At 37.8% G+C, this 25,270-nt stretch overlaps 1 protein-coding gene across 1 annotated transcript; it reads right to left on the bottom strand.

Annotated features, from left to right (window-relative positions):
* Positions 1–3,106: 3,106 nt before the first annotated feature.
* Positions 3,107–4,129, bottom strand: LOC149139168 (toll/interleukin-1 receptor-like protein). Its single transcript, XM_089453174.1, has 2 exons — positions 3,610–4,129; positions 3,107–3,502 (listed from the first exon to the last, which is right to left on the bottom strand). Exons 1-2 carry the CDS (start codon positions 4,119–4,121, stop codon positions 3,385–3,387), a joined length of 630 nt encoding a protein of 209 aa, XP_089309300.1. The 5' UTR covers positions 4,122–4,129; the 3' UTR covers positions 3,107–3,384.
* Between the last annotated feature and the right edge of the window lie 21,141 nt (positions 4,130–25,270).

The following is a 25,270-nucleotide window of genomic DNA, read 5'->3' as shown; positions in this document are numbered from 1 at the left end:
GCATTGTTAGACTCTACCCAACAAACTATCAGACAAAACCACAAACCAGCGGGAGTTGCAGAGGAAGGTGAAGCGAGTTGCGAACCGGTAGAATGAGGGTTTGGGTCATGCAGGCGTAGAGCATAGTTACTCTCTACCCTCCTACAAACCTCCTTAGCTATCAGTGGAAACCAAAAACGCCACAACCATCAATCAAAGGGTAATCCCAAGGTTGTCGGATATCCTTGGTTTGTTGTTGATCCTTCGGAGGAGAGCAAGCCAAGTGGCTAGCACTCAAGGAAGCCTGGGTTACAAGAACCCAAAGTTGGTTGGGTGAGGGTTAATTCATAAGTAAAAAAGTGGCATTGCTATGAATAATTGATAGGTTATCATAATACTAATAACATTAGTAAATTATTGTTAAAATATATATATATTTTTTGGCGGATATGTTACACGGGTAGAGAAACACACATAAAAATGGATCTTCGCTTTTTAGTTACCTTTCTTACAAAACTTTTCTTGTATTGCAAGGGAAAAGTGCAGTCGGACCATGACCAAGTGCCTCCAATGTTATAGTGTGTTCTGACAAATTAAAACTTTCCCGCTGCATGATGACGGTCTAGCGGTAGGATGTATCGAATTAGCAACTTTAGTTGAAATTACATGAAAAATGTAAATTTCATTGACATATACAATTAGTTCTACTTTCAATAGTCATATTACGAGAGAAAGGAAAACATAACCATCTCTAGAATTCCTAACAATCAGGATAAATTCAATTTTTTGTGAAAGGATCTTTAACTCATCTGTTCTAAAATGCCACGGGCATCCTTCACTGGTTTATGATAAAAATAAAGTTTTTAATGAAACTCTATAGTAAAGTCAATCACATACACAAATATTTCTTAACCTTTTTATTCATGCTTTTATGATCCATAATAAATTAAGCAAAGTCTTTATGTAGAAATCACATAAGAGAAGTTTTTGGCCGATGTGTTTGGAAGTGTGGTTCATCATCAAGACTAGATGAAGAGGCACACCATGTCAAAGGTTTAAATAAAGAGCGATATAGAGACATCATTTCAAGTAATGACTATATTTGAACAATAATATTTAAATTATGAGATTAATTTATTAATATATTAAAAACAAATATTACTAAGTAATAGTTATATTAAATAGCTAGTTTAAGAAAAAAAATAATGATATTAGTTTATTAATTATTAAAAATATTAATAAGTAATGGCTATATTAAATGGCTAGTTTTTGAAAAATAATATTTAAATAACGATATTAGCTTTTTGAAAAATAATATTTAAATAATGATATTAGTTTATTAATTTATTAAAAATTATTAATAACTAAGGGCTATATTAAACGGCTAGTTTTTGAAAAATATTTAAATAATGATATCAGTTTATCAATTTATTAAAAACAAATATTAGTGAGTTAAACAACTAGTTTTTGAAAATTAATATTTAAATTAATTTATTATTAAAAAAAAGTCAAACTCTAAAAGAAGGAAGTAAAAAATTATAAAAAGGAGTCAAGGCCTAATCAAGACAAGATGATTTAATAAATAAAATAATTAATGGAAATAAAATCAACTAAATTAAAAATAATTAATGGAAAAATAAATAAAACAAAACAAAAATATACACAAGTCAAAAAAAATGAACCACACATGTTGGTTCGAAACATCGTCCACCAAAAATTTCTCTTATGTGATTTCTACCAAAAAACTTTGCTTAATTCATAACCTTTTAACCTTTTTATTAAATTGTTGATGACATTTTTGTAATGTTGAGGAAATAGTTCTTATATTACCAACAATTCCATGCTTATTTAAAAGTCTTGCATACAAGAATAACTTTCAACAATATCAAAATTATTGAAAAACATATGGGCAATAATTACATAGGAAATGTTTTGTCTACTCTTAATTCATAATAAATCACCCCTAACAATAAAAAAAAATTAAAGAAACTTTAATTATGAAACCAAACTTAAAAATAAATCAATAAATTAATTAATTAATTTAAAAATCATAATAATAATAAAAATAAAATATCAAATCAAACAAAAAAAGAAAGTAAAAAATAAAATGAATTTTATAAAATAAAACAAAAGAAACAAAAATAAAAAATAAAATTAATTTTAAAATCAAATAAAGTAAAAATGTTTTTGTTTTTATTTATATTATAAAAAATAATTTTTTGGTAATCAAGTAAAAGTAAAAGTAAAAATTGTTTTTTAACACATAAAAGTTAAAGAAAATTGTTTTTTATGAAGTAAAGTGATTATTTTAAAAATCAATAAAAGTAAAAGTAAAATGATTTTTAAAACTAATTATAATGATTAATAAAATAAAACAAATAAAGTAAAAATGGTTATTTTTAAAATAAATAAAAATAAAAGATTTTTTTTTAATTAAATCAAATAAAATGATCTTAAAAATTTAACAAAAATTAAAACAAAAATTACAATTACTAATTTTTCAGTCATCATTTTTATTTAAATTATTAGACTTCTTTTTAATTTCAATGTTTTTTCTGTAAGTTTAAAATTTTAAACTTACACAGACGAAAAGGAGTAATCCTAACAATAACCCAGTACCTCTTCATGCCATATGAACAATATTTACATGGATGATATTTGACTAGGGTTGCCACTCACATCAAGTCGCACATCAAAGTGACTTGGTATCCTAAATGGAGTTATCAGGAACTTACCAAGAAACAGTTTGATGAAATACTTCATATGAAAATCGATTCCAACTGGCATGAGAATAACATATTCAATAATAAATTAAACGGACATTTCACAATATGTTGATGTAATAGCTTAAATCAACTTTTCATGGACATATCCAAAATTTTTATTAGTTTGATGAAATACTTCATATGAAAATCGATTCCAACTGGCATGAGAATAACATATTCAATGAACAAATTAAACGGACATTTCCCAATATGTTGATGTAATAGCTTAAATCAACTTTCCATGGACATACCCAATTTTATTTTTTTAAAAGAAATCAAGAATAATATTACGAGGAAGAAATCATAGATAATCCATAGAAATTGACAAATCATAGCTAATGCATAGAATTTGATGCAGAGAATAGCTAGGAATCAAACCGGATAATTACAAATACATTGATCATTCGATTACAAATTTACTGATAGACATTCAGGATATAAATTTCTGAAAGCCCATTACACTTGTTTTTCTAATTAACTAACTAAAGCATAGCCCTTTAAATTTTAAAACAAGCATTGAGGGGTGTAAGAAATGTTCGCAGACAAATCAAGACACGATGCGAAAGTCTCCAAAATGCCATCGCGATTTATTTAGAAGATCTTCCTTTCACTATATCCGTGGCAGACAAGTAGTATTAATTCAAAGGCGAGCCCTCCATCTCTTAAAAAGTTTAGCCATGTCTTCAACCACGCGTCTCCGTCTCTTACAAAGTTTACCCACGTCTTCAACCACGCGTTTAACCAGCGCTGCCTCATATCTGCGGAGAATCTCTAAATGTTAAGGGTTTAAGCAGAAACAGTAAGGGTTTAAGCAGAAACAGTAGCATATAAACAAATAAGATCAGAGCAGTGATGAGTTGCCCACCCATTCGTGTCTTCTTGGAGCGACCACCCGGAGAGACGAGAGATTGCCGAGAGAGCAGTCTTCCATTCATCAATTTCTTGTGGGCTGTATCTCCCGCTGCTCTCATGCTCTTGGAATGCTTCAGCAAACGGGTTTCCATGTGATTGATGTGGGTGCCGAACATGTGAGGGAGTGACATCGTAAAACAAAGGAACGGCGATGGCTGAATCGCTGTCCTTCCCATTCTTGTGAAGTACTTGGTGCGCGATAAGGGAGACTTCTTTCAGGCACCAAATAGATTGTGCGTAATTGTGGGAGAATATTGGAATCAAGATGTGGCTCACCTCAATTGCGTGGCGTAAGGCAGCAGAGATATCGTCACCTTTGTTGATTTGCTGGGTGTCTAGGAAGACACTAAAACCTGCGCTGGTGAGGGAGTGGTAGAGATGATCAACGAACCCTCTTCTCACATCGCGCCCTCTGAAACTCAGAAAAACATTGTATCGATTCCTCCTCCTTTGTCCTCCTGCCATTGCAGCTGAGGGGCAAATCCAGAACACAACATCAACACATATAGATAAAAGCTATATATAGATTCAAAATATATATAGATAAAAGTTAGGGTGATTTAGGAAATACATGAAAGCATAATGGAGTCTGCTGCCCCAGATTTCGGCCGTTCGATAGAAATCGAATGACGACGATGGGTGTAGTTAAGATAATTGTGCGTCTGGGGACAACTAACCTAGGCGACAAGTATCTTCTTCACGCAATCGAATGACGACGATGGGTGTAGTTAAGATAATTGTGCGTCTGGGGACAACTAACCTAGGCGACAAGTATCTTCTTCACGCTGCACCTTGTTGGCTGTTTATCTTCGGTATCTTCGGCTGGCCACAGTTATCTTCACGCTGCACGATGTTGACTGTTGCCTTACTATTATGTTTACTATGCAGTATAACATGGTAGTGACGCCGTTGATTCCTGACCTATGGTCATCGAACGGCCCCACATATACGACAGATTTAGATTTATAGTGATGTCTGCTTGATCAAAAGTCACAAAACATCAGTCAATTACCTTCGCAGTGCAATTTCTAGCCATCCAGTCTTTCCACCCGATGGTCATCGAATCGGCCAATGTAGAGCCCATCCTCGTCCGTCGATATAAAAAGACAAATTTATACTGATTTCCGCTTCATCACTAAGTTGCCACATCTTTCAAATATCTTCGCTGTGTACTTTCTAGGCATCCATTCTTTCCATTCGATGGTCATCGAACGGCCAATGTATTGACCATCTCCGTTCCCCGAAGACAATTCACCCTCCTCTCCGGCGTCCCAACTCGTTTTTCTCGTTGGCGTCCCCGTATACGCAAGCGTCTCCATTGGAGAACTCTCCCTCATTTTCTTCCTCGTACATCAAAGCGTTTAAAAGTGTTTGCATGTTGTCCATCTCTTTCTGTTTTTTCTTATATTTGTTATTTTTCATTTTGGTGAAGGGTTGTAAAGGGTTGTAAATGAAGAAGGATATTTAGGTAGAGGAATTGTCCTTAGGGTCAAAAGTGGTAGGAATCTGTGTAAAAAATTTCAAAAAACCTTGAAGTAACAGTGTTTGAATTATCTTTTAGATGGTGGAAATAGAGTCGATACTATCAAAAACTTGTGAGGAATAGAATCTAATCCCAACCACAATCCCAACCACCTATTATGTGTCCAAGTGTCCCTCCAAGTGTTCTTCACTTTCTTGTAAAAGATTAAGCTTCAAGCTCCTTAGAGAATTTTTATTATAAAAAGACTCCGTAAACTAATATGGATTGTACCTATATGATAGCCAAGTTAGTTGCAAGCCTCTTGATACCTTAGCATATGATGTAGACTACTTGGACATTGGATGGTTCTCCAAACTGGTTAAAGGAAGAGAAAGGAGAAGTGAGGGACTTGCATGCAAGTCCTATACAAGCCACCGATATTGGGTATTGTTCCCAGTGAACTGCTTTAAGGACCGCTTTAAAGGCTAGGAAATGAGTGGAGGATTGGAATGAAAAGCTTGCTAGAATTTCGACAACTAAACTAACAAGAGTGAACAATGGGTTGTTATAAGCTCAAAAAAAAACTAGATTACCTCTTGAGCTTCATTTGGGTGTAAAAAAAATGCCTCGTGAATTATTTATGCACCATACACTATAAAATTTATAAAATGAGGAATTAACCCCTTCTTGTCATTAGCACTTTAAAATTTTTAAATATTGTTTAATAAAGAAATACCCGTGCAAAAGAGGTGGTCCAAGGCATCCCCAAATAGAGTAACGTTATGACCAAAACTCAGCTAATTACCCTATAGCCCGATGAGTAATCAATAAGAACTCAAACTAACAAAGGCTAACCCTTCGATGCTACAAAGATGTTATGAGGTTCACTTGTTATAAGGATTCCTTGGCTTTCCCCATTAATGCTCTAGAATTGACCAAGTGTAACTTGATGCTAAAGAGAGTGTTTTGAATATATATCCTTGAAAAACAACATTAATTAGGCACTCCCTTGGGTTGTGTAACCTAGTTTTCTTTAAATTCATAATGGTTGCCATACCTGTGTGAAAAATATATATGTTTAGCTTTGTAATTAGATGATGGTTGAATTTCCATTCCAACACACATATTATAGTTAATATCAAATTTAATATAAAAAATCATTTAATACTATTAAATTTGGTTATTTTATTTTTAATATTGTTGAGACTCTGTATTTTGTGTAAAGATTCCAAGTTTCCTATAAACACTTCATCTATCTTTTGGAACAAAAAGAAAAATAAGATAAAAGCTTATGAAAAACACCATATAAATCATCAAAGAAAAGAACCAACTTACCACACCAAAAAAAAACCATTTTCAACCTAAACGCACTCTTTGTATGTATAGGAAGATTACACGAAACACATGGAGTATAATATTTTTGGGCGAAATATTCATGAAATTACATGCTCGTAATGAGCAAGTTGAAACTCCAAATGACAAAACTAAGTATAAGAGACGATTTACTCTTGAAAAAAAAACATATGAAATTACACCATAGTTATGTGCAAGTTTACATGAAATGCCATCGTTCCAATCTACCCAGCACTATCAATGCATGTTGCAGATTATGTCTTGCCATAACGTTCCCAAAACCTATGAACATGCACTATGAGCACAACCATGGCGGTGGTCGAGCACTAGTACTACATTGAAGGGAAGTTGTGTGTCTCCTGCAATGTTTGGCCATGTCTTCAACGACACGCTTCACTAGCGTTGCTTCGTAACTGCATAGGCTAAAAATTAGAAATTAGAGAAGAAGCGTATATAGAGAAACAAATAAGAATAGAGAAGGGAAGGGAAGCATGAATCACCCACCCATTGGTGTCTTCTTGGAGCAACCATCCAGAGAGAAGACATGGTTAGAAGACAGCATCCTTCCATTCACTAATTTCGTGTGAGCTCTATCTCCCACTACTCTCGTGCTGTTGGAATGATTGAGCAAATGGGCCACCGTGAGATTGATCCAGGTGCCAAACATGAGAGAAAGTGCCATTGTAAAACGAAGGGATGGAAATTTCCGACCCCTTTTTCCCCGTCTCCTATATTTGGCGTGTGATAAGAGAGATTACTCTGAGGCACCATGCATATTCTGCATAACTGGTGGAAAATATGGGAATTAGAATACGATTGTTTTCAATTGCGCGCTGTAAGCCTATGGGGATGTCCTCTCCCCTATAGAGATCATAGGTGTTAAGGAAGAAAGTGAATCCTGCGATGGTGAGGGTGTGATAGAGATGATCGACAAACCCTCTTCTCACATCGCATCCCCTGAAGCTTAGAAACACGTCATAGCTTTTGTGACTGCAAGAAGCAGATGGACAAAGGCCAAAAACACCACCTCAGATGCATGAACTCAATTCTGAAATATTGCAATTTGTTGATGATGTTGGACTTGCCAACATGTCAGGGATCTCTCGGGTAAGAAATCCCAACTAAATCTCAGACCGTTTGGTGTAGGAGTCCCAACAGTGGGTCATACGGTATCGCCTTGACCGCGGTTGCATGTAGAGGCAAGAAAGATGTTCATGTTAGTAGCAAGGTTGTGACGTGTGCAACGAGTCAAGGAAGGTCTATGAATGGTTCTAATACATGGACAGTGAGGTGAGTGTGCCCCTGGGAAACCTGTGGAAGCACACGACTTGGAAGGGAACACACGAGAAAACATGCATCACAAACTGGAAAGCAAGTAAGCTAACAATCCAAAGTGATGGTTAAACCAATAGCACATTTGAGTAAGATTCATACATACTTATGCAGAAAGAGTCCATACATGCATGCATAAGAAAACACATACATACATCATTAGAGTAACCAAGAGAGCTAAAATATAATAACAACATATGCATGAAACGTGCTCGCTCTATCATGTTAAGAAGTGAAAGTTCCAATCATACAATACAACCATGACCAACCACTAGTCCTAATAGTGGAACGTTACAGTCATTGCCGCCCACTCCACCAAAGAGATATACTAGCTCTGCACTGTGGAGAAGCCAAGGCTCCTTATAATACTCTCCAAGCTTTCTCTAAGATACTCCTATCAGAAGCTTGGCTGACCAAAAGCCTCTACAATGAGTTATGAGGTATTATATTTAAGAAAGGGTGGGGTGACCCTTGACATTCCCCTTTGTGACTGTTCATCTACCCTCATGACTCTTCAACTACTCTCTAACTATTACATTAAGCTATTGACACTTGAACTTCCACTTGACAAGACGTTACATACAATATGCACATGTACCCATGTGAGACAAAATAGGCTTGACCAAGTCATGCAAGCTATTATTAACACTCGGATAGTTTTGGTAAGACGAAATTTTTGACATCCTTATGATGATCGACGATGGCAAATTGATTCCAAGCTTGGTTGTCCATAATGGTGTCCAGGCACTCAATGGTGACATCTTGTTGAAAGCACACTCTTGCCTCCGTTGCATCTGGGTACACTGATATGGCTCTTCTATCCAACTCGTCTGATAATATGCGCATCACCATCTTGAGTGCACCTGGACCATAAGCATACTAATGCATAGTGTATGTGCTGATCTCCAAGTATGTGCTCGTGACCATGCACATCAACTTGTCGAAATACATGTTCAAATTTAGTCGGACTTGCTTCTTGTATTTTCTTTGGTGAGTGTGCCAAATGGGTGGGATCACATGCGTGAGTGCAATGACATCCATGCTCCTGAATACCCTTGCATGCGATCGACAACACTTCTCACCCTATCTGCTCCATGCTAGTTGCTAGTTGGGTCCATAACCTACATGGGTGCAGTTTCATCAGTTTATGCATGTTGTGCCTCCTGTTGTGCCTGTTCATGTTGCAACTCTTTCTCGTGTTTGTGCAGCTCCTATTCTTCCTTGAGTTGTTGCTTCAGCACCTCCAACTCCTTCTTTGTTTGTCTCTTTGCCTTCACACAATACTCTTGTCATTTCGTCACCTCATAGTCTCAATCTCCAAAACTACTTTCATCACAAGTGGCTTTGCTTGAGCTTTCAACTTTGTTCCACCTCTACACTGCCAACAACCTTCCTCTTGCATTTATCACGTGTAGGTGTGCTACCTTTTGCTGTTGTTGATGGTGCTTCTCATTGTGACATCATTGCTATTTCATTTTCATATCCTTGTCCACGAACAACTTTATGTCGTCATAGATAGGCAAGTTCATAGACACTTGATCAACTGCATCCCCAGTGGCGCTCTGAATGGTGTCTTTCACTCTTCCTTCCTGGAAGTCATCGTACCTATGCTTCTGAGAGGCAGACAAACACTTGTGATACCTGGAGACATAGCAACACTCATGATAAGAAATCTGTCAGTCGAAAACCAAAACAAACTCAAGGACTAACATGCAACATACCTATGTGACTATCTATAAAGATTGTGCAATTTTCACAGGGAGGTTGGGAGACTGACTACCGAAACTACGCAAGGCACAGTTTCACTACTGGGAGGTTGACTTATTGCTGGAAATACACAATGCACAGTCCAGCCTAGCCTACTGAGGATTGAAACTGTACAATGCGAAATTTCAGTCAGCAATGACATGCAAACGAGTAAACTGCATTGCATAGTTTCTGGGGCCAGCAAGGCACTGCCACCCAGAATTTCATAATGCAAGCCTGGAGGTTAGCGTTGGGCCTAATTTGCACAATTTCTAGAGGGAGGGCAGAGCCTTCACTTCCAAAATTTTGCAATGCTAGCCGGGCAAGGCAAGGTCCAAGCTAAGGCAACCTAGACCCACTAACGGGCGACTGAAAATATGAGAAGTTTGAATACATGGTGAAACTGAGTGTAAGTAAGAATGAATGATCATGCATGCAAACAACAATTGTAGGATTCGAAAAATGGGAAAACATGCATGTGTGTGAAATGGGTCATCGCAACGATGACCGTTAATGCAAAAACAATGTCATGCATGCGACAACAACGAGATGCGAATGAAAACTGAAACGATGCTTCTACAAGCTAACATACATCAAAACAATAGAAAACACTCATTGAAATCAAGAAGACAACACTTACACAAAGCGAAACACAAAAAGTGATAGAAACACAACGCAAAACATGAAAAAAAGACTTACCCTGAAACAATTAAGGTGAAAGTTATGAAGACTCCTCGATGTAATGTGGGATGTCAGAGCAACATGATCGATGTGAGGAATGAGCTTTTCAGTGTCCAATTGATGATTTTTGATAATATCGAGGTCATGACGCGCATGCCACAAATCTAGGAAAAAGCGACACTCGGTGGGAGGTTTCTAAAATGATCTTTGCATGTAATCTCCAGCTGCTAAAAATAGATCCCTAGATCTAGGGATGCCTTTTGCATACTACCTTTTGGTATTTTGGGAAGAGCAACCCATGCATGCAAATCATTTTTGCTCAGTCCCGGAGGGAACCGATCAACCTAAAAGCACATGCAACAACCTACTTGACTGAGAGAGACATTTGCGCAATTTATGAGAGGAACTAGGTTGGTTGTTCCAAGGGGATTGCGCAATTTTTGGGAGGAGCAGATGATTCCTGCCTAGAATTGCACAATTTCTGGGAGGAGTTGGGTTGGCTGTCCTAGAGGGATTGCGAAATTTTTGGGAGCAGATGACTGTTGCCCAGAATTTCATGCAATTTTTGGGCTAACTTGTAGTGCTGGTCAAATTACACAGTTTTTCCAAGGAAGCCTGTCTAACTGCTCTGCCCAATTTTGGAGCTTAGTAGTCTGCCCAACTAATTTTCACAATTTCTGGGCTAAGCTACAGTGTTGGGCCAGATTAAGCAATTTTCCCAAGGAAGACTGTTTGAATGTATTGCGCGATCTCTGATCCTAGTAGGCTGGCTAGCATATTTGCACAATTTCTAGGGGGAAAGATGGTTCCTGTCCAGAATTGCGCAATTTTTTGAGGGAGCTACTCAGCCAGTAACTAGCCCAAGTCTGGAGTGGCAGCCTGTGAGGGGAGTGAAGCAAACTATCATGCACAGGCTGGCAAGTTGCTGAAAAACCAATGAAGCCTATGTACTTGACAGTGCAAGACATGCTACTAGGATGGTTGGTAGGGAGGCTCCAAAACAAAGCTAAGGCAAAATTTTGGAGGGTGGTTGTAGCTGCTACAACACTTGGTGACACACTCGTAGAACTCCAGCTCTCTAAATTGACCTTGTTCATGAAAAACAAGTCTAACGCCTCCGGAAGTATTTTTTAGTTCTCTATTCATCTTGGTTTCCACACTTGCTTGATTGTAAGATGTAGCATCTGCCAAACTCTTGGTTGGTCGACACACATTCCAAGGCAAGTCAACATAGTTGTTTCGATTGGGGATAAGGGGTATATTGGTGCACAAAATTTATGGTCGTTAGAGTTTTACTTTCATCTCTGGTGTTGCTCCACTGCGAGAAGGCCTAAACAGTACCTCAGTGGAGTCACAGAGGAACACAAGCATCGCTCCGCTTCCAGCGAGCCTAGTTAGTACCCTGGCCGAATTACTTGCATCACGTCTCTACGCAGGAAGCCTTCCTCTTCTTTCGTCTTATTCATTTTTCATTTTTTTGAAATTTTTTCACATTTTTATTTTTTTCACTTTTCATTTTTCGTAATTGTGCATAGAACTTATTCATTTCAGAGGCGTAAGAGGGATACCAGCTTATTAAGAGCAGAAGAGGTTGTTCCTTTAGAGAAGTAGTTTATATATACCTCTGACGTGCTTGTTAAGGTTTCCCCCCTCACTTTTCTCTACTGCACTGAGCTAATAAGGATTAACCCAAAAAACCCGACTAGAGTAGATGATAGTAGTTAGCGTGCAAGCGTTGTGTTTTCACCAAGGTTCACTTCGAACAGTGTGTATTTTCCATTGACGTATCATGGAATAAATATAATAAGTTATTCATACAGAGGCAAGACAACAGATGACCAAGTATTGACAACTACACAAGTCCTCTTCTACTTTATCCCACTTGTTTCAAGAGTCGTGCATGATTTCATGCGAAATTAACCTGCAAACATAAACAAGCAAACAAATAGAAAAACAAATCAAAATCAAAAGTAAATGTATAAGAAAAGTGAGTAAGAAAACAAGCAGGCAAACAAACAAACATGTAAGGTAAGAAGAAAACAAGCATGCAGGCAAACAAACCAAAAACAAACACTACTCCTACTCCTAAGCTAATGGTGCATGGGTCTGCTCACGTGAAATGATACTTCCAATGTAGCCACCGGTGCATTGGTCGACTCATGTTGGTGAACGAATCGTTTGCAAACAACACATCTGTGCAAACTAGCAAACATGAAATATATAACATTGAAGAAAAAAACACTTCGAGCTTAAGTGCATCCACAGAAAAGAAGTGATTGAAAGCGCATGACATGCACTCTATGGCATTTCCATGGTGTTGTGCTACAGTGTGTGCAAATGTTAAGTGTATGCATTCTCTTATCTATGACATGAAAGCAAACGTGAGAAAGGTAGACCACTTACATCGTGCAAGTGTGCTTGTTGTGTAAGATTCCTCCAATGCATGAATGACGGGGTCGTGTAGTTTAGGTGGAGGAAGCGAAATCTGGGTATTTGTTTGATCTTCAATGCAAGGCAGAGAATGATGAGGAGCCTTGCATGTTTCAACAATTTCCTGATCGGAAGTGAAACCAACCTTAGGACAGTGAGGACTTGAAATAACCATAAGCTCAGGTTGAACTTCCTGGACAGTCTGTGGGGTTTCGACTTCATCGACATATATATCATCGTAGACCAATGTATTAGACATATTAACAAAAATTGAATCAGCATCATGATCAGATGATAAGAAAATTCAGGATGTTCGCTGGCATCCTCATGATTTGATGAATCCTGTAGAGGGGTAGATGAGAAGCAAGGATGTTCACCCTCTTTGTTTTCAGAAACGATAAATGACAAATGGGACGGATTTTCAGAGGAAGATGTGTCCTCTCTGCAATGTAATGACAAACTAACATTTGACATGTCCTGTGAATGATCAAAAGTAGAAACATCCGGAAATGAGTTTTCACAAGGGGAAATAAACAGTGGTAGAATCACAAGGGATGTCAGGATAGAGTGGGTGAGACATGGATGGAAGGGAGTTATCCTTCACTGTGGGTTCTTCTTTAGATTCCTTCACAAACTTATCATGAATGATGGCTATGTTGGTTGCACACAACCAACTCCATCAATAGCTTGATCTTTTTTCACAACAAGTGCGGAGTTTGGAATGGAAGAGCACAAGAGAATACAATCTCAAGGATCAAAAGAACACAGGGATGAAGTTTGAGGGAATTAATCCACGTGACAACCAATAGGATTGCAAGCCAAATATTCAAAGATATCAAGAGCAGGTGGGGTGGGAAGATGTGACAGTTCAAAAAATGTGTGTGCATGATCTCCCACATCACTCTACGGTGGTGGAGTTGTTTGATGAAGTGAAGGTAGACAGTCACTTGTGAAAACAAATTTGTCTACCTGTGATTGCGCAACTCCATTGCCGAAGTGTGCTGAGCGGGGTTTGGATGATTTCAAGAATTGCAGGTTTTTAGATATGTGAAGAAGACAGTCAAATCTTCCATCGATAAATTCCCAACCAATTTCATCTTCAGGAAACCAGTATGCAAGATTACAAAAGCGTGTGTGAAACTATTCAATGGATTCATCGGGTTCTTTTCATAATTCCACAATTTCTTTGTTGAGTGATATATAGTTAAAGTGATTGAAAGCATGGTCTCTCTCTGCAACCATATGAGAAAGAGAATGAATAGGCTTTTCAGACAGCGTGGCACACGAGTGGATGGGGTTCCCTTGAAGCATGTAGACGAATAATGTGTAGGTCATGTATTCTTCAAAGATTCCATGTCTTTCACATGAGCCTACAACGCCAACACCATTCCTAACCAAGGCTATGTAGCCTCCACCATCGTATGTTCTATGTGGCAAGTTATCCAAAACCTATTCTGAGATTTCGAAGTTGTTTCCATAAGACATACACTCTGGAAGAGAAAATCTCTAGTTAGTCATGATAGATATGCAGAGGGTCAAAACAAATTGTGAAGACTCAGCTTGTCATATTTCCCTCCTTCTAGAACCAAAATTTTGACAGTGCTAGACCGGTCAACATGTCAGGGGATCTCCCCAGTAAGAAGTCCCAACTAAGCCTCAGACTATTTGGTGTAGAAGTCCCAGTAGTGGGTCGTACAGTATCGCCTTGACCGCAATTTTGCGCAGAGGCAAGTAAGATGTCCCTATTGGTAGCAAGGCTGTGACATGTGCAACAAGATAAGGAAGGTGTATGAATGGTTCTAACACATGGAAAGTGAGGTGAGTGCACCCCTTGGAAACCTATGGAAGCATGTAGCTCGAAAGCGAACACATGAGAAAAGATGCATCACAAACTAGAAAGCAAGTAAGCTAACAATCCAAAGTGATGGTTAAACCAACAACACATCTCAGTAAGATTCATACATACTTATACAGAAAGTGTCCATACATGCATGCATAAGAAAATAGATGCATACATCATTATAGTAACCAAGATAGCTGAAATACAGTAACAACATATGCATGAAATGTGTTGGCTTTGTTATATTAAGAAGTGAAAGTTCCAATCATACAGTACAACCATGACCAACCATTAGTCCCGATAGTGAAACATTACAATCACTACCACCGCCTCCTCCAAAGAAATATATTAGCTCTGCACTGTGGAGAGGCCAAGCCTCACTACAATAATCTCCAAGATTTCTATAAAATACTCATGTCGAATGCTTGGCTAACCAAAAGCCTCTATAATGAGTTATGAGGTACTATATATAGTGAAGGGTGGGGTGACCATTGACATTCCCCTTTGTAACTGCTTTGTAGCGGCTACAACCACTGTACAAAATTTTTCCTTATCTTTGTTTTGGAGCCTCCCTACCAACCTTTCACAGCAGCATGTCTTGCCTTGTCAAGTATAGAAGCTTCAATGTTTTTCTTGCAGAATGACAACCTATCCATCAAATCTTGTTGCATCCCCCTCACAGGCTGTTGCATGGGACTTGGTCCAGTTGTAGGTTGAGCAGCTCCCTTAAGAAATTGCAGAATTCTAGAGGGGAACCAACCTCCCCTCCAGAAATTACACAATTTTGTTTGGTAGCTTGTTGGGCTCCAGAATTGCACAAATCTTCCTATCATTGTTCACTAGAAAAATTGCAATTCCTCCCAACGAGACTTCTCAGCCTGGAAATTATGCAATTCTGGGAAGCAGTCAACTGCTTTAACCAAAAATTGCGTAATCCTTCTCGGCAACCAGCCCAACTCCCTCCCAGAAATGCGCATTTTTTCCTCCCAACTGAGTAGATTGTAGCATCTGTAGTTGAGTTGACCGGTTCCCTTTGGGACTGAGAAAAATTGATTTGCATGCATGGGCTGCTTCTCCCAAGGCAACATGTAAAGGCATCCCTTGATTTAGGGATCTAGTTTTAGCAGCTGGAGGTTGCATGCAAGTATCATTTCAGAAACCTCCCACCAAGTGTCTCTCTTCCGATATTTGTGGCATGTGCATCACATCTTCAATTTTATCAAAACTCATGAACCGAACGCTACAGACTTATTCCTCAAATAAACCTTGTAGTTATGACACCCCACATTACATCTAGGAGTCATTGACACATTCAGCTTAGTTGTTTTGGGGTAAGCCCACCTTTCATGTCTTGTGTTATATTTTTGTCACTTTTTGTGTTTCACTTTGTATGATTGTTTTCTGCTTGATTTGATTGAGCACTTGTTGTCATTTTGATGCATGTTAGCTTGTAGAAGCATTGTTTCAGTTTTTGTTCGCATTTCATTGTTATCGCATCCATGACACTATTTTGCACAGATGGTCATTGTTATGATGACTCACTTCACACACATGCATGCTTTCCCATTTTCTGAATCCTGCGCTTATTTTTTACATGAATGATCATTCAATCCTGTTTTCACTCATCTCATCATGCATTCACACTTATGATATTTTCAGTCGCCCGACGACCGGACTAGGCTGCCTCGGCCCGAACTGTGCCCGGCCTAGCTAGCATTGTACATTTCTGGAAGCGAAGGCTCTACCTTCCCTCTAGAAATTATACAAGTCTAGCAAGGCAATGACATCCAGGCATGGATTGTGCGATTCTTGGAGGCAATGTCCTATTGGACCCAGAAACTACACATTGCAATTTGCTGGTTGCATTTCACTGCTGACTAAAATTGTGCATTGTGCACTTTAGGTCCTCATCAGGCTAGGATGGACTATGCATTGAGAAATTATAGCAGTCATTCAGCCTACTGACAGCCCACACTGTGCCTTTCACAGTTTTGGCAGTTAGTCTCCCAACCTCCCTGTGGAAATTGCACAACCTTCATGATCAATCACACAGGTATGTTGCAAGTGAGTTCTTAAGTTTGTTTTGGTTTTCGACTAACATATTGCTTGAATTGAGTGTTTCCATGTCTCTAGGTATTGCAGGTGTTCATCTACCTCTCAACATCAAAGGTACCATGGTTTTTAGGAGAGCAGAGTTGAAGACACCGTTTAGGGCACACTTGGGGATGTAGTTGATCAAGTGTCTATGAACTTTCCTACCCACAAAGACATCAAGTTGTTCATAGACAAGAACATCATGACATGATGACAACAACATCACAACAAGAAACACCATGAAGAGTAGATGAAGGCATCATATTGGATGAAACGAACACAAGAGGAACGTCATTGAGAACATAGAGGCGGAACAAAGTTGCAAGCTCAAGAAGATCCACTTGTGATGAAAGAAACTTTGGAGACTCAGGATATGAGCTGACAGCATGAAATGGAGATCGCCCGAAGGCAGAGAATAGAATAGAGAAGGAGTTACATGCGTTGAAGCAATAACCCAAAGAAGAACAAGAGATGCATAGACAAGATAATGAGTTGCAACAGGAACAGGTACAACAGGGGGTGTAACATGCACTCATGGATGAAACTACACCCGTACAAGTTATAGATCCATCCCAGTAGCTGGCACAAAGTAGACAAGGTGAGTAGTGTTGTTGATCACATGTAAGGGGAGCATGCATGCAATCCAACCCATTCAATACAGTCACCAAGACGAAGACAAGAAGCAAGCCCGACTGGAGATGAACATGTACTCCGACAAGTTGAAGCACATGACCACCAACACATGCTTGGAGAGCAACGTAGATAATATACATCAACATGTTGTCGGTCTGGTCGCACCAGGATGACCATACGCATGATATCTGATGAGTTGGACATAGGAGCCATATTAGTGCACCCAGATTCCACGAAGGCAATAGTTCGCTCCAACAAGATGTCACCATTGAGCGCATAGGCACCATCACAGACAACCAAGCCTGGCATCATCTCACCACCTTTGACCATCACAAGCATGTCAAAGGGTTGGTCTCACCACAATGGTCTGAGTGTCAGTGATGTCTTGCATGGATTGCTCAAGCGATCTTGTCTCACATGGGCACATGTGCATTGTAATGTAACGTCGTGTCAAGTGGAAGTTCAAGTGTCGATAGTTGGACGTAACAGTCATAGAGTAGATGAATAGTCATGAGGGTAGATGAACTGTCTCAAAGGAGAATGTTAAGTTTCACCCCACCCTTTGCTATAAATAGAACCTCATAACTCATTATAAAGGATTTTGGTCAACCAAGCTTCCGATAAGATTATCTTAGAGAAATCTTCGACAGTATTGTAACGAGCCTCAACTTCGGCATTGCACAGAGCTAGTACATGTCTTTGGAGGCGCAAGTGGTTGTGGTTGTAAAGTTCTACTATTGGAGCTAGTGGTTGGACATGGATATATTGTATGACTGAAACTTACACTTCTTAATATAAAAAAGCCAGCATGTTTCATGCATATGTTGTATTGTATCCTATGCTATCTAGTTTACTCTAAATGATATATGTATTTGTTTGATTACACATGCAAGTATGGACTATTCTATATAAGTATGTATGAATCTTTTTGAAATGTGTTGCTGGTTTAACCATCACTTTGGATTACTTGCTAGCTTGCTCTCCAACTTATGATGCATCTTCGCTTGTGTGTTCCCTTCCAAGCCACGTACTATTACAAGTTTCCAAGGGGTGCACTCACCTCACCCTTAGTGTGTTAGAACTTCTCATGCACCTTCCTTGACTTATTACAGTTGTCCAACCCTTTCTACCAACAGGGGCATCTTACTTGCCACTGTGTGAAATCGCAGTCAAGGAATTATTGTACGACCCACTACTAGGACTCCTACACCAAACGGTTTGAGGTCTAATTGGGACATCTTACTAAGGAGATCCCCTTACATGTTGGTAGGTCTAGTACCGTCAACATTTTTGTGCTAGAAGGAGGGCTAGATGACAAGCTGAGTCCTCACATCTATTTTGAATCTCTACATATCTATCATGACTAACTACCGAGTTCCTCTTCCAGAGTGTATGTCTTATGGAAAGAACTTCATTATCTCAGAAAAGCTCTCAGATAACTTGTCGCATAAAACATTTGATGGTGGAGGCCACATAGCCTTGGTTAGGTAGTCAGTCGGCATTGTAGGCTCGTGCAAAAGACATGGAAACTTTGAATAGTAAATGACCTGTGCGTTGTTCGTCTACATGCTTCGAGGGAACCCCATGCACTACTGTGCCATGCTACCCAAAAACTCTATTCATTCTCTTGCACATCTCATCACAGAGATAGACCATGATTTCAATCACTTTAACCATAAAGCACTCAATCAAGAAATTCTGAAATTATGAAAAGCACCCCATGAATCTATTAGTCAATTTTACACACGCATTTGTAATATTGCATAGCGATTTCCAGAAGATGAAATTGATTGGGAATTTATTTATAGAATATTTGAGTATCTTCTTCACATATCCGAACCCTGCTTAGCACACTTTGGTGATGGAGCTACGTAATCACAAGCAGGCATAATTATTGTCACTAGTGACTGTCTACCTTCACCTCATCAAAGAACTCCACCACTGCGGAGTGATGTAGGAGATCATGCACACACATCTGTTGAATTGTCACATCCTCCCTCCCCACCTGCTCTTGATATCTACGTAGATTTGGCTTGCAAGCCTATTGGTTGTAACATGGATTCATTCGCTCAACCTCCGTCCTCACTCTCTGTTGATCCTCCAGATTGTACTATCTTTTGTTCTTGCTTTCTGGACTCCTCACCTACTGTGAAAAAGGATCAAGTTGTCGAAGAAGTAGGTGTTATGCAGCCAACCTGGGCCATCATTCATGATGAGTATGTGTGGGAATCTAAGGAATAACCCATGGTGAAGGATGACTCCCTTCCAGCCGCACCTCATTTCTTTATCCTGACACCCCTTGTGATTTGACCACTACTGATTTCCCCTGTGAAAACCCATTCTCGGATGTTTCTACTTCTGATCATTCACAAGATACGTCAGATGTTACTCTACCATTATAGTGTAGAGAGGACACATCTTCCTCCAAAAATTTGTCCAATCCATCATTTGTCATTTCAGAAAACACAAAGGGTGAAGATCTTTGCTTCTCATCTACCCCTTTGCATGATTCATCAAATCATGAGGATGTCGAAAAACATCCTGAATTTTCTAATCTTGGTTGTCATGATCTCTCCACTTCATCGTCTAATCACGATGTTAATTCAATCATTGTTAATCTGTCTAATACACTGGTCTACGATGATCCATATGTCAACAACGTCGAAACCCCATACACTATCGAGGCACTTCAGCCTGAGTTGATGGTTATGTCAAGCCCTCACTATCCTAAGGTTCGTTTCACTTTTGATCAGGAAATTGTTGAAACACTCAAGGCTCCTCATCACTCTCTGCTTTACATTGAATATCAACCAAACACCAAATTTTACTTCCTCCACTCGAACTACACAATCCCATCGCTCATGCATTGGAGGAATATTACACAACAGGAACACATGCACAATGTAAGTGGTCTACCTTTCTCACATTTGCTTGCATGTCACAGTCAAGAGAATGAATACACTCAACATATGCATGCAGTGTAGCATAACACCATGGCAGCTCCACAGAGTGCATGTCATGCACTTTCACTTATCTTTGGTCTGTGGTCTCTTGTATGCTCGGAGAGTGTCTATTTTCATCATTATATCTTTCATGCTTGCTGGTTTGCGCAACTGCAATGTTCACAGACTATGCCTTAACCAACATGGGTAAACCAATGTGTTGGTGGCTACATTGGAAATATCACTTCATGTGAGATGACCCATGCACTATTAGCTTAGGAGTAGGAGTATTGTTTGCTTTTGAGTTGTTTTCCTACATGTATGCTTGCTTCTTTCTTTGTGTGTTTGCTTGCTTGTTTGCTTGTTTTCTTACTCGCTTTTCTTCCACATTTTCTTCTACTTCTTGCTGTGCTTTTTGGTTTTTTTTGTTGTTATTGTCCGTAGGTTAGTTTCGCATGGGCTGTGTGCGACTCTTAAAACACGCTAGGTAAGGTACAAGAGGACTTGTATAACTATCAACATTTGTTTATTTTTTGTATGCTCTCTTATGTAAGAACTTGTTGTCTTCAGTCCATGATACATCAATGGAAAATACATATTGTTCGAAGTGAACCTTGGTGAAAACACAATGCTTGTGGACTAACTAGGATCACGTACTCTAGTCAATTGTTTTTGGGTTAATCCTTGTCAGCTCATTCAAGTACACTAAGGTGAGGGGGAAAACCTTAACAAACATGTCAGAGGTATACATAAACTACTTCTCTGAAGGAAAAACCTCTTCTACTCTCAATAAGTTGGGATCCCTCTTCTGCCTCTGAAATGAATAAGTGTTATGCAGAGTTATAAATATGAAAAATGAAAAAGTGAAAAAGTGAAAAAGTGAAAAAAGTTTGAAAAAATGAAAAATGAATAAGGTGAAAGAAGAGAAAGGCTTCCTGTGGAGAGAGGTGATGCAACTAACTCCACCGAGGTATTGACTAGGCTTGCTGGCAGCGAAGCCATTCTTGTGTTCCTACGTGACTCCGTCGGGGCACTATCCAGGCTTGGTGGTAGCAGAGCAACACCAGAGATGAAACTAAGACTCTCATGACTATACTACTTGTGCACCAATATAACCCTCAACCCCAATGAAACAACTACGTTGACTTGTATTGGAATGTGTGTCAATCGACCAAGAGCTTGACAGAAGCTACATCTAACAATCAAGAAAGTGTGAAAACCAAGATGAATTGAGAAATGAACAATACTTCTAGAGGTGTTAGACTTTCTTTTCACAAAAAGGTCCATTCAAAGCGCTGGACTTCTACTAGTGTGTCGCAAAGTGTTGTAGCAACTACAACCAACCTCCAAAATTTTTTCTTAGCTTCATTTTGGAGCCTCCCTACCAACCTTTCACAACAACATGTCTTGCCTTGTCAAGTACACAAGTTTCAATGATTTTTTTACAGAATGATAACCTGTCCATCAAAGCTTGTTGCATCCCCCTCATATCTTATTTCACTGGACTTGGTCCAACTACAGGTTGAGAATCTCCCTCAAGAAATTGTGCAATTTTGGAGGGGAACTAGCCTTCCCTCTAGAAATTGCACAATTCTGTTTGGTAGCCTGTTGAGCTCCATAATTGTGCAAATATGCCTATCACTATTCACTGGAAAAAATTCACAATTCCTCCCAGCAGGACTGCTCATCCCAAAAATTGTGTAATTATGGATGACAATTAGTTTCTCTACCTAGAAATTGTACAATCCCTCTGGGCAGCCAGCCCCCCTCCCTCTTGGAAATGCGCATTTTTTCCTCCCACCCAAGCAGACTATTGCATGTGTAGTTAAGTTGACTGGTTCCCTCCGAGACCGAGAAAAACTGATTTGCATGCATGGGCTTCTTCTCCCAAGGCAACATGTAAAGGCATCCCTTGATTCAGGGATCTACTTTTAGAAGTTGGAGGTTGCATGCAAGGATCATTTGAAAAACCTCCCTATCGATATCGATATTGATATTTACTTGTGCCAACCTGAGGGGACATTGCAGAAAAAGAAAAAAGAGACTAATTTGATCAGTAATGGGAAAGTGGGGTCTTCGGATATTGGTGGTTGGCCTAGAATTTGACGTTTCACACACACACACACACACACACACACACATATATATATATATATATATATATATATATATATATATATATATATATATATCTATCTATCTATATATATATATATATATATATATATATATATATATATATATATATATATATATATATATATATATATATATATCTATCTAGATATATATATATATATATATATATATATATATATATATATATATATATATATATATATATATATATATATATATATATAAGTTTGTAGGATTACATTTTATCTTTCGGTTCGATGAGATTTTATTTCTACGACCATTATCAATTGAACTATTTTAAGCAGACATCTTTTTTAAAAGTATTTGGTGGCTTAATTTTTTTTGAAACTTATTAAATGACCTATAAAATAAATCTCAAATCATAAATTTGATGTTCAATTTTGCAAGCTGCCCATCATAGATTTTACCTCCTGTCTAAATTTCACCTCTCCGCCATAAATTTTGCACCAAGAACGAGGAAGTGTAAACCATAGTTACCAAATTTGGTCATAGTGACAAAAAAAATTGAATATTTGAGTATTCGATTCGGTTCGATTCATGGTTTAATACTGTATTTCAAAATCTAGTACAGATTAATTCAAAGATTCACAACAAAACTATTAGGTCTTCTGGGCCTATTGCTTTTCAAACAACGTTTAAGATCATGAGATGGCATAGATGAGCTTGTTCCAAGCCTAGGTATTTTTCCAACACCCTTTCAGATCATGATATGGCATAGGTTAAATTTTTATTTTTATTTTTATTTTTATTTTTATTTATTTATTTATTTTTTTTTTTTCAGTACTGAGGAAACCCAACTTATGGAAGCCGTATATAGAACCCTTTTTTGGATTTTTTCAACATAATCATGTCATGTGATTGAAACCCGGGTGAGGAGGTTATCATTAAACCCTCCTAACCACCTGGGATATACATCATTTGCAATTGACGAATGGTATTTTGATTTTTATAAATTTATTTTATCACATAAATTTTTTAAGTAGGATGCTAATTAATTCAAATATATTTTATGGGTTAAATATTGATAGGTTATAATATTAGTGGAATTCTAAATTAGAAATTTAAATAAGTATTAAATTGCAATATTAATATTTTTGTGGTTTGATATGTATGATCATATCTTAAATATAAAATTATTAATATTTTTGTGGTTTGATATGTATGATTATATTCCAAATATAAAATTAGTTGGTAACATGGAATCAATATTTTTCACTACAATGTGGAATTTTTATGAAGTTCAATTTATATTAGGCATCATATAATTTATAGTATAGTTGGATATGAAAATGAATACTTAAATTCTCATAATGTATTATTATGATGTAAAATTACTTTTGCAACATATATCATTAGCAATAAATTTTTAGGAGTTTATGAGATTTTAGATATAATAATTTTCTACTTCAATTTTTATCTCTAAATATTGAAAAAATATATATATTCAATTATTAGATATAATTTTTTAGGACTCAACTGAAGTATTTCATCTATAACCACTTCCATGAGAGGTAGTCGTAACTCACTAATTTGGCGAAGAAATGGGATTGAAACTACTGAAATGAATTACTTAGCATCAATAATCACTTTTGAGCTATCAATCATCACTTTTGAGGCTTGCACTGGTTAAACAATGACTTCCCAGGAGGTCACCCATCTCAGATCACCTCTGGGTCAAGTGCTCTTAACTGTATTTAAAAGATGTGTAATCCCGAACTTTTTCCATACTAAATTTTAAACAATCAAACTATGGTAACCCTTCCCAGATCACCTGTGGGTCAAGCGCGCTTAACTGTATTTAAAAGATGTATACTCCCGATGTATAGTCCCAAACTATTTCCATACTAAATTTTAAACAATTAAACTATGGTAACTATAGTAACTTTTTCCGTATTCCAATTCAAATTTGATAACTATGGTGTAAACCATTATAAATATGTATAAGTTTGCCACCGAATATATCAAGACCATTGATCTTTGCATAGACCCTCGACTGTTGATCAACTTGTACCATCACCGTAATGTTATTTTATATAAAGTTTAGGTTTTCTTTCCTAGATTTTTTTGCCACCCAAATGGAGTTAGAGATCTCGAGAATGGTGAACAATGTTTTCTGAAAGACTTAGAGGTGAAGAAAATTAAGGAGATGGGTGGTATTCTAGAGTATAATGATGATGATAGCTTTATCCAAAACTCAGAAGTGTCACATCCAGAAAAGAGAATTCTAGGATAAGAAAAAGGCAAAGCTTGGTTGCTAATTTCCAAAGTAAAACTTTCTCATGGAACAGGTTGGTTCATTTTCTTGAGAAAACTTTTTGTTCCTTATTTTCTTTTTGGAAGGGAAGCCCGACAAATCCTTCTAAGTAATTTTCCCATATATTCTTCCATTATTGAATTTCTCTTTTAAATCTTGTGGCAAGAATGTACTTACTTTATGTCTGAAATGGTGGCTTTCTAATGTAGAATTCTTCCATAATTGAAATTTTCTTCTAAACCTGGTAAGAAGTTAGTTCAGTATATTCAGTACAAAATGATAAAATATCTTGCAAGAATATACTTACTTTATGTCTGAAATGCTGGCTTTCGAATATAGAATACTGGAGAATAGTTATCGAGGAGCGGAGAGGAGCGCAAGGTGATCAACTAGGGTTTCAGATAAGTTTCAAGTGTTGATCTTCATGGAGAGCTGGAGAGGAGGGAACCCCACTCCCTCCTATAAGGAGGCCATAGCAAATAGAGGCAAGAAACCTCTAGAGAATGATAGAGGTACTGCTGCAGAAGGGAAAAGGAATGTGGAAGAACAGGTAGAAGGAACCAAAAATAAGGAAAATATCAGCACTAAAGACAAGGAGGAAGAAGACAAAAAACAGGGATCTCAAGATAAAAAACAAAAGTGACCCTGCAAACTTAAAGCTAAGATCACACCCAGAGTAGTCTTAAA

Source organism: Pinus tabuliformis, chromosome X (genome assembly GCF_031772625.1).
Source record: "Pinus tabuliformis cultivar Carrire ecotype Pingquan chromosome X, CPIR1, whole genome shotgun sequence".
NCBI classification, from domain to species: domain Eukaryota; kingdom Viridiplantae; phylum Streptophyta; class Pinopsida; order Pinales; family Pinaceae; genus Pinus; species Pinus tabuliformis.
This window is presented reverse-complemented; position numbering and strand designations above follow the sequence as displayed.

What these genes read in the sequence shown, in the direction of transcription:
- LOC149139168 (XM_089453174.1), bottom strand. Translation starts at nt 4,121, where the DNA reads ATGGCAGGAGGACAAAGGAGGAGGAATCGATACAATGTTTTTCTGAGT. An exon ending in CTCCAAGAAGACACGAATGG is followed by an intron (nt 3,503 to 3,609) that starts GTGGGCAACTCA and finishes GATTCTCCGCAG; the next exon opens with ATATGAGGCAGCGCTGGTTA.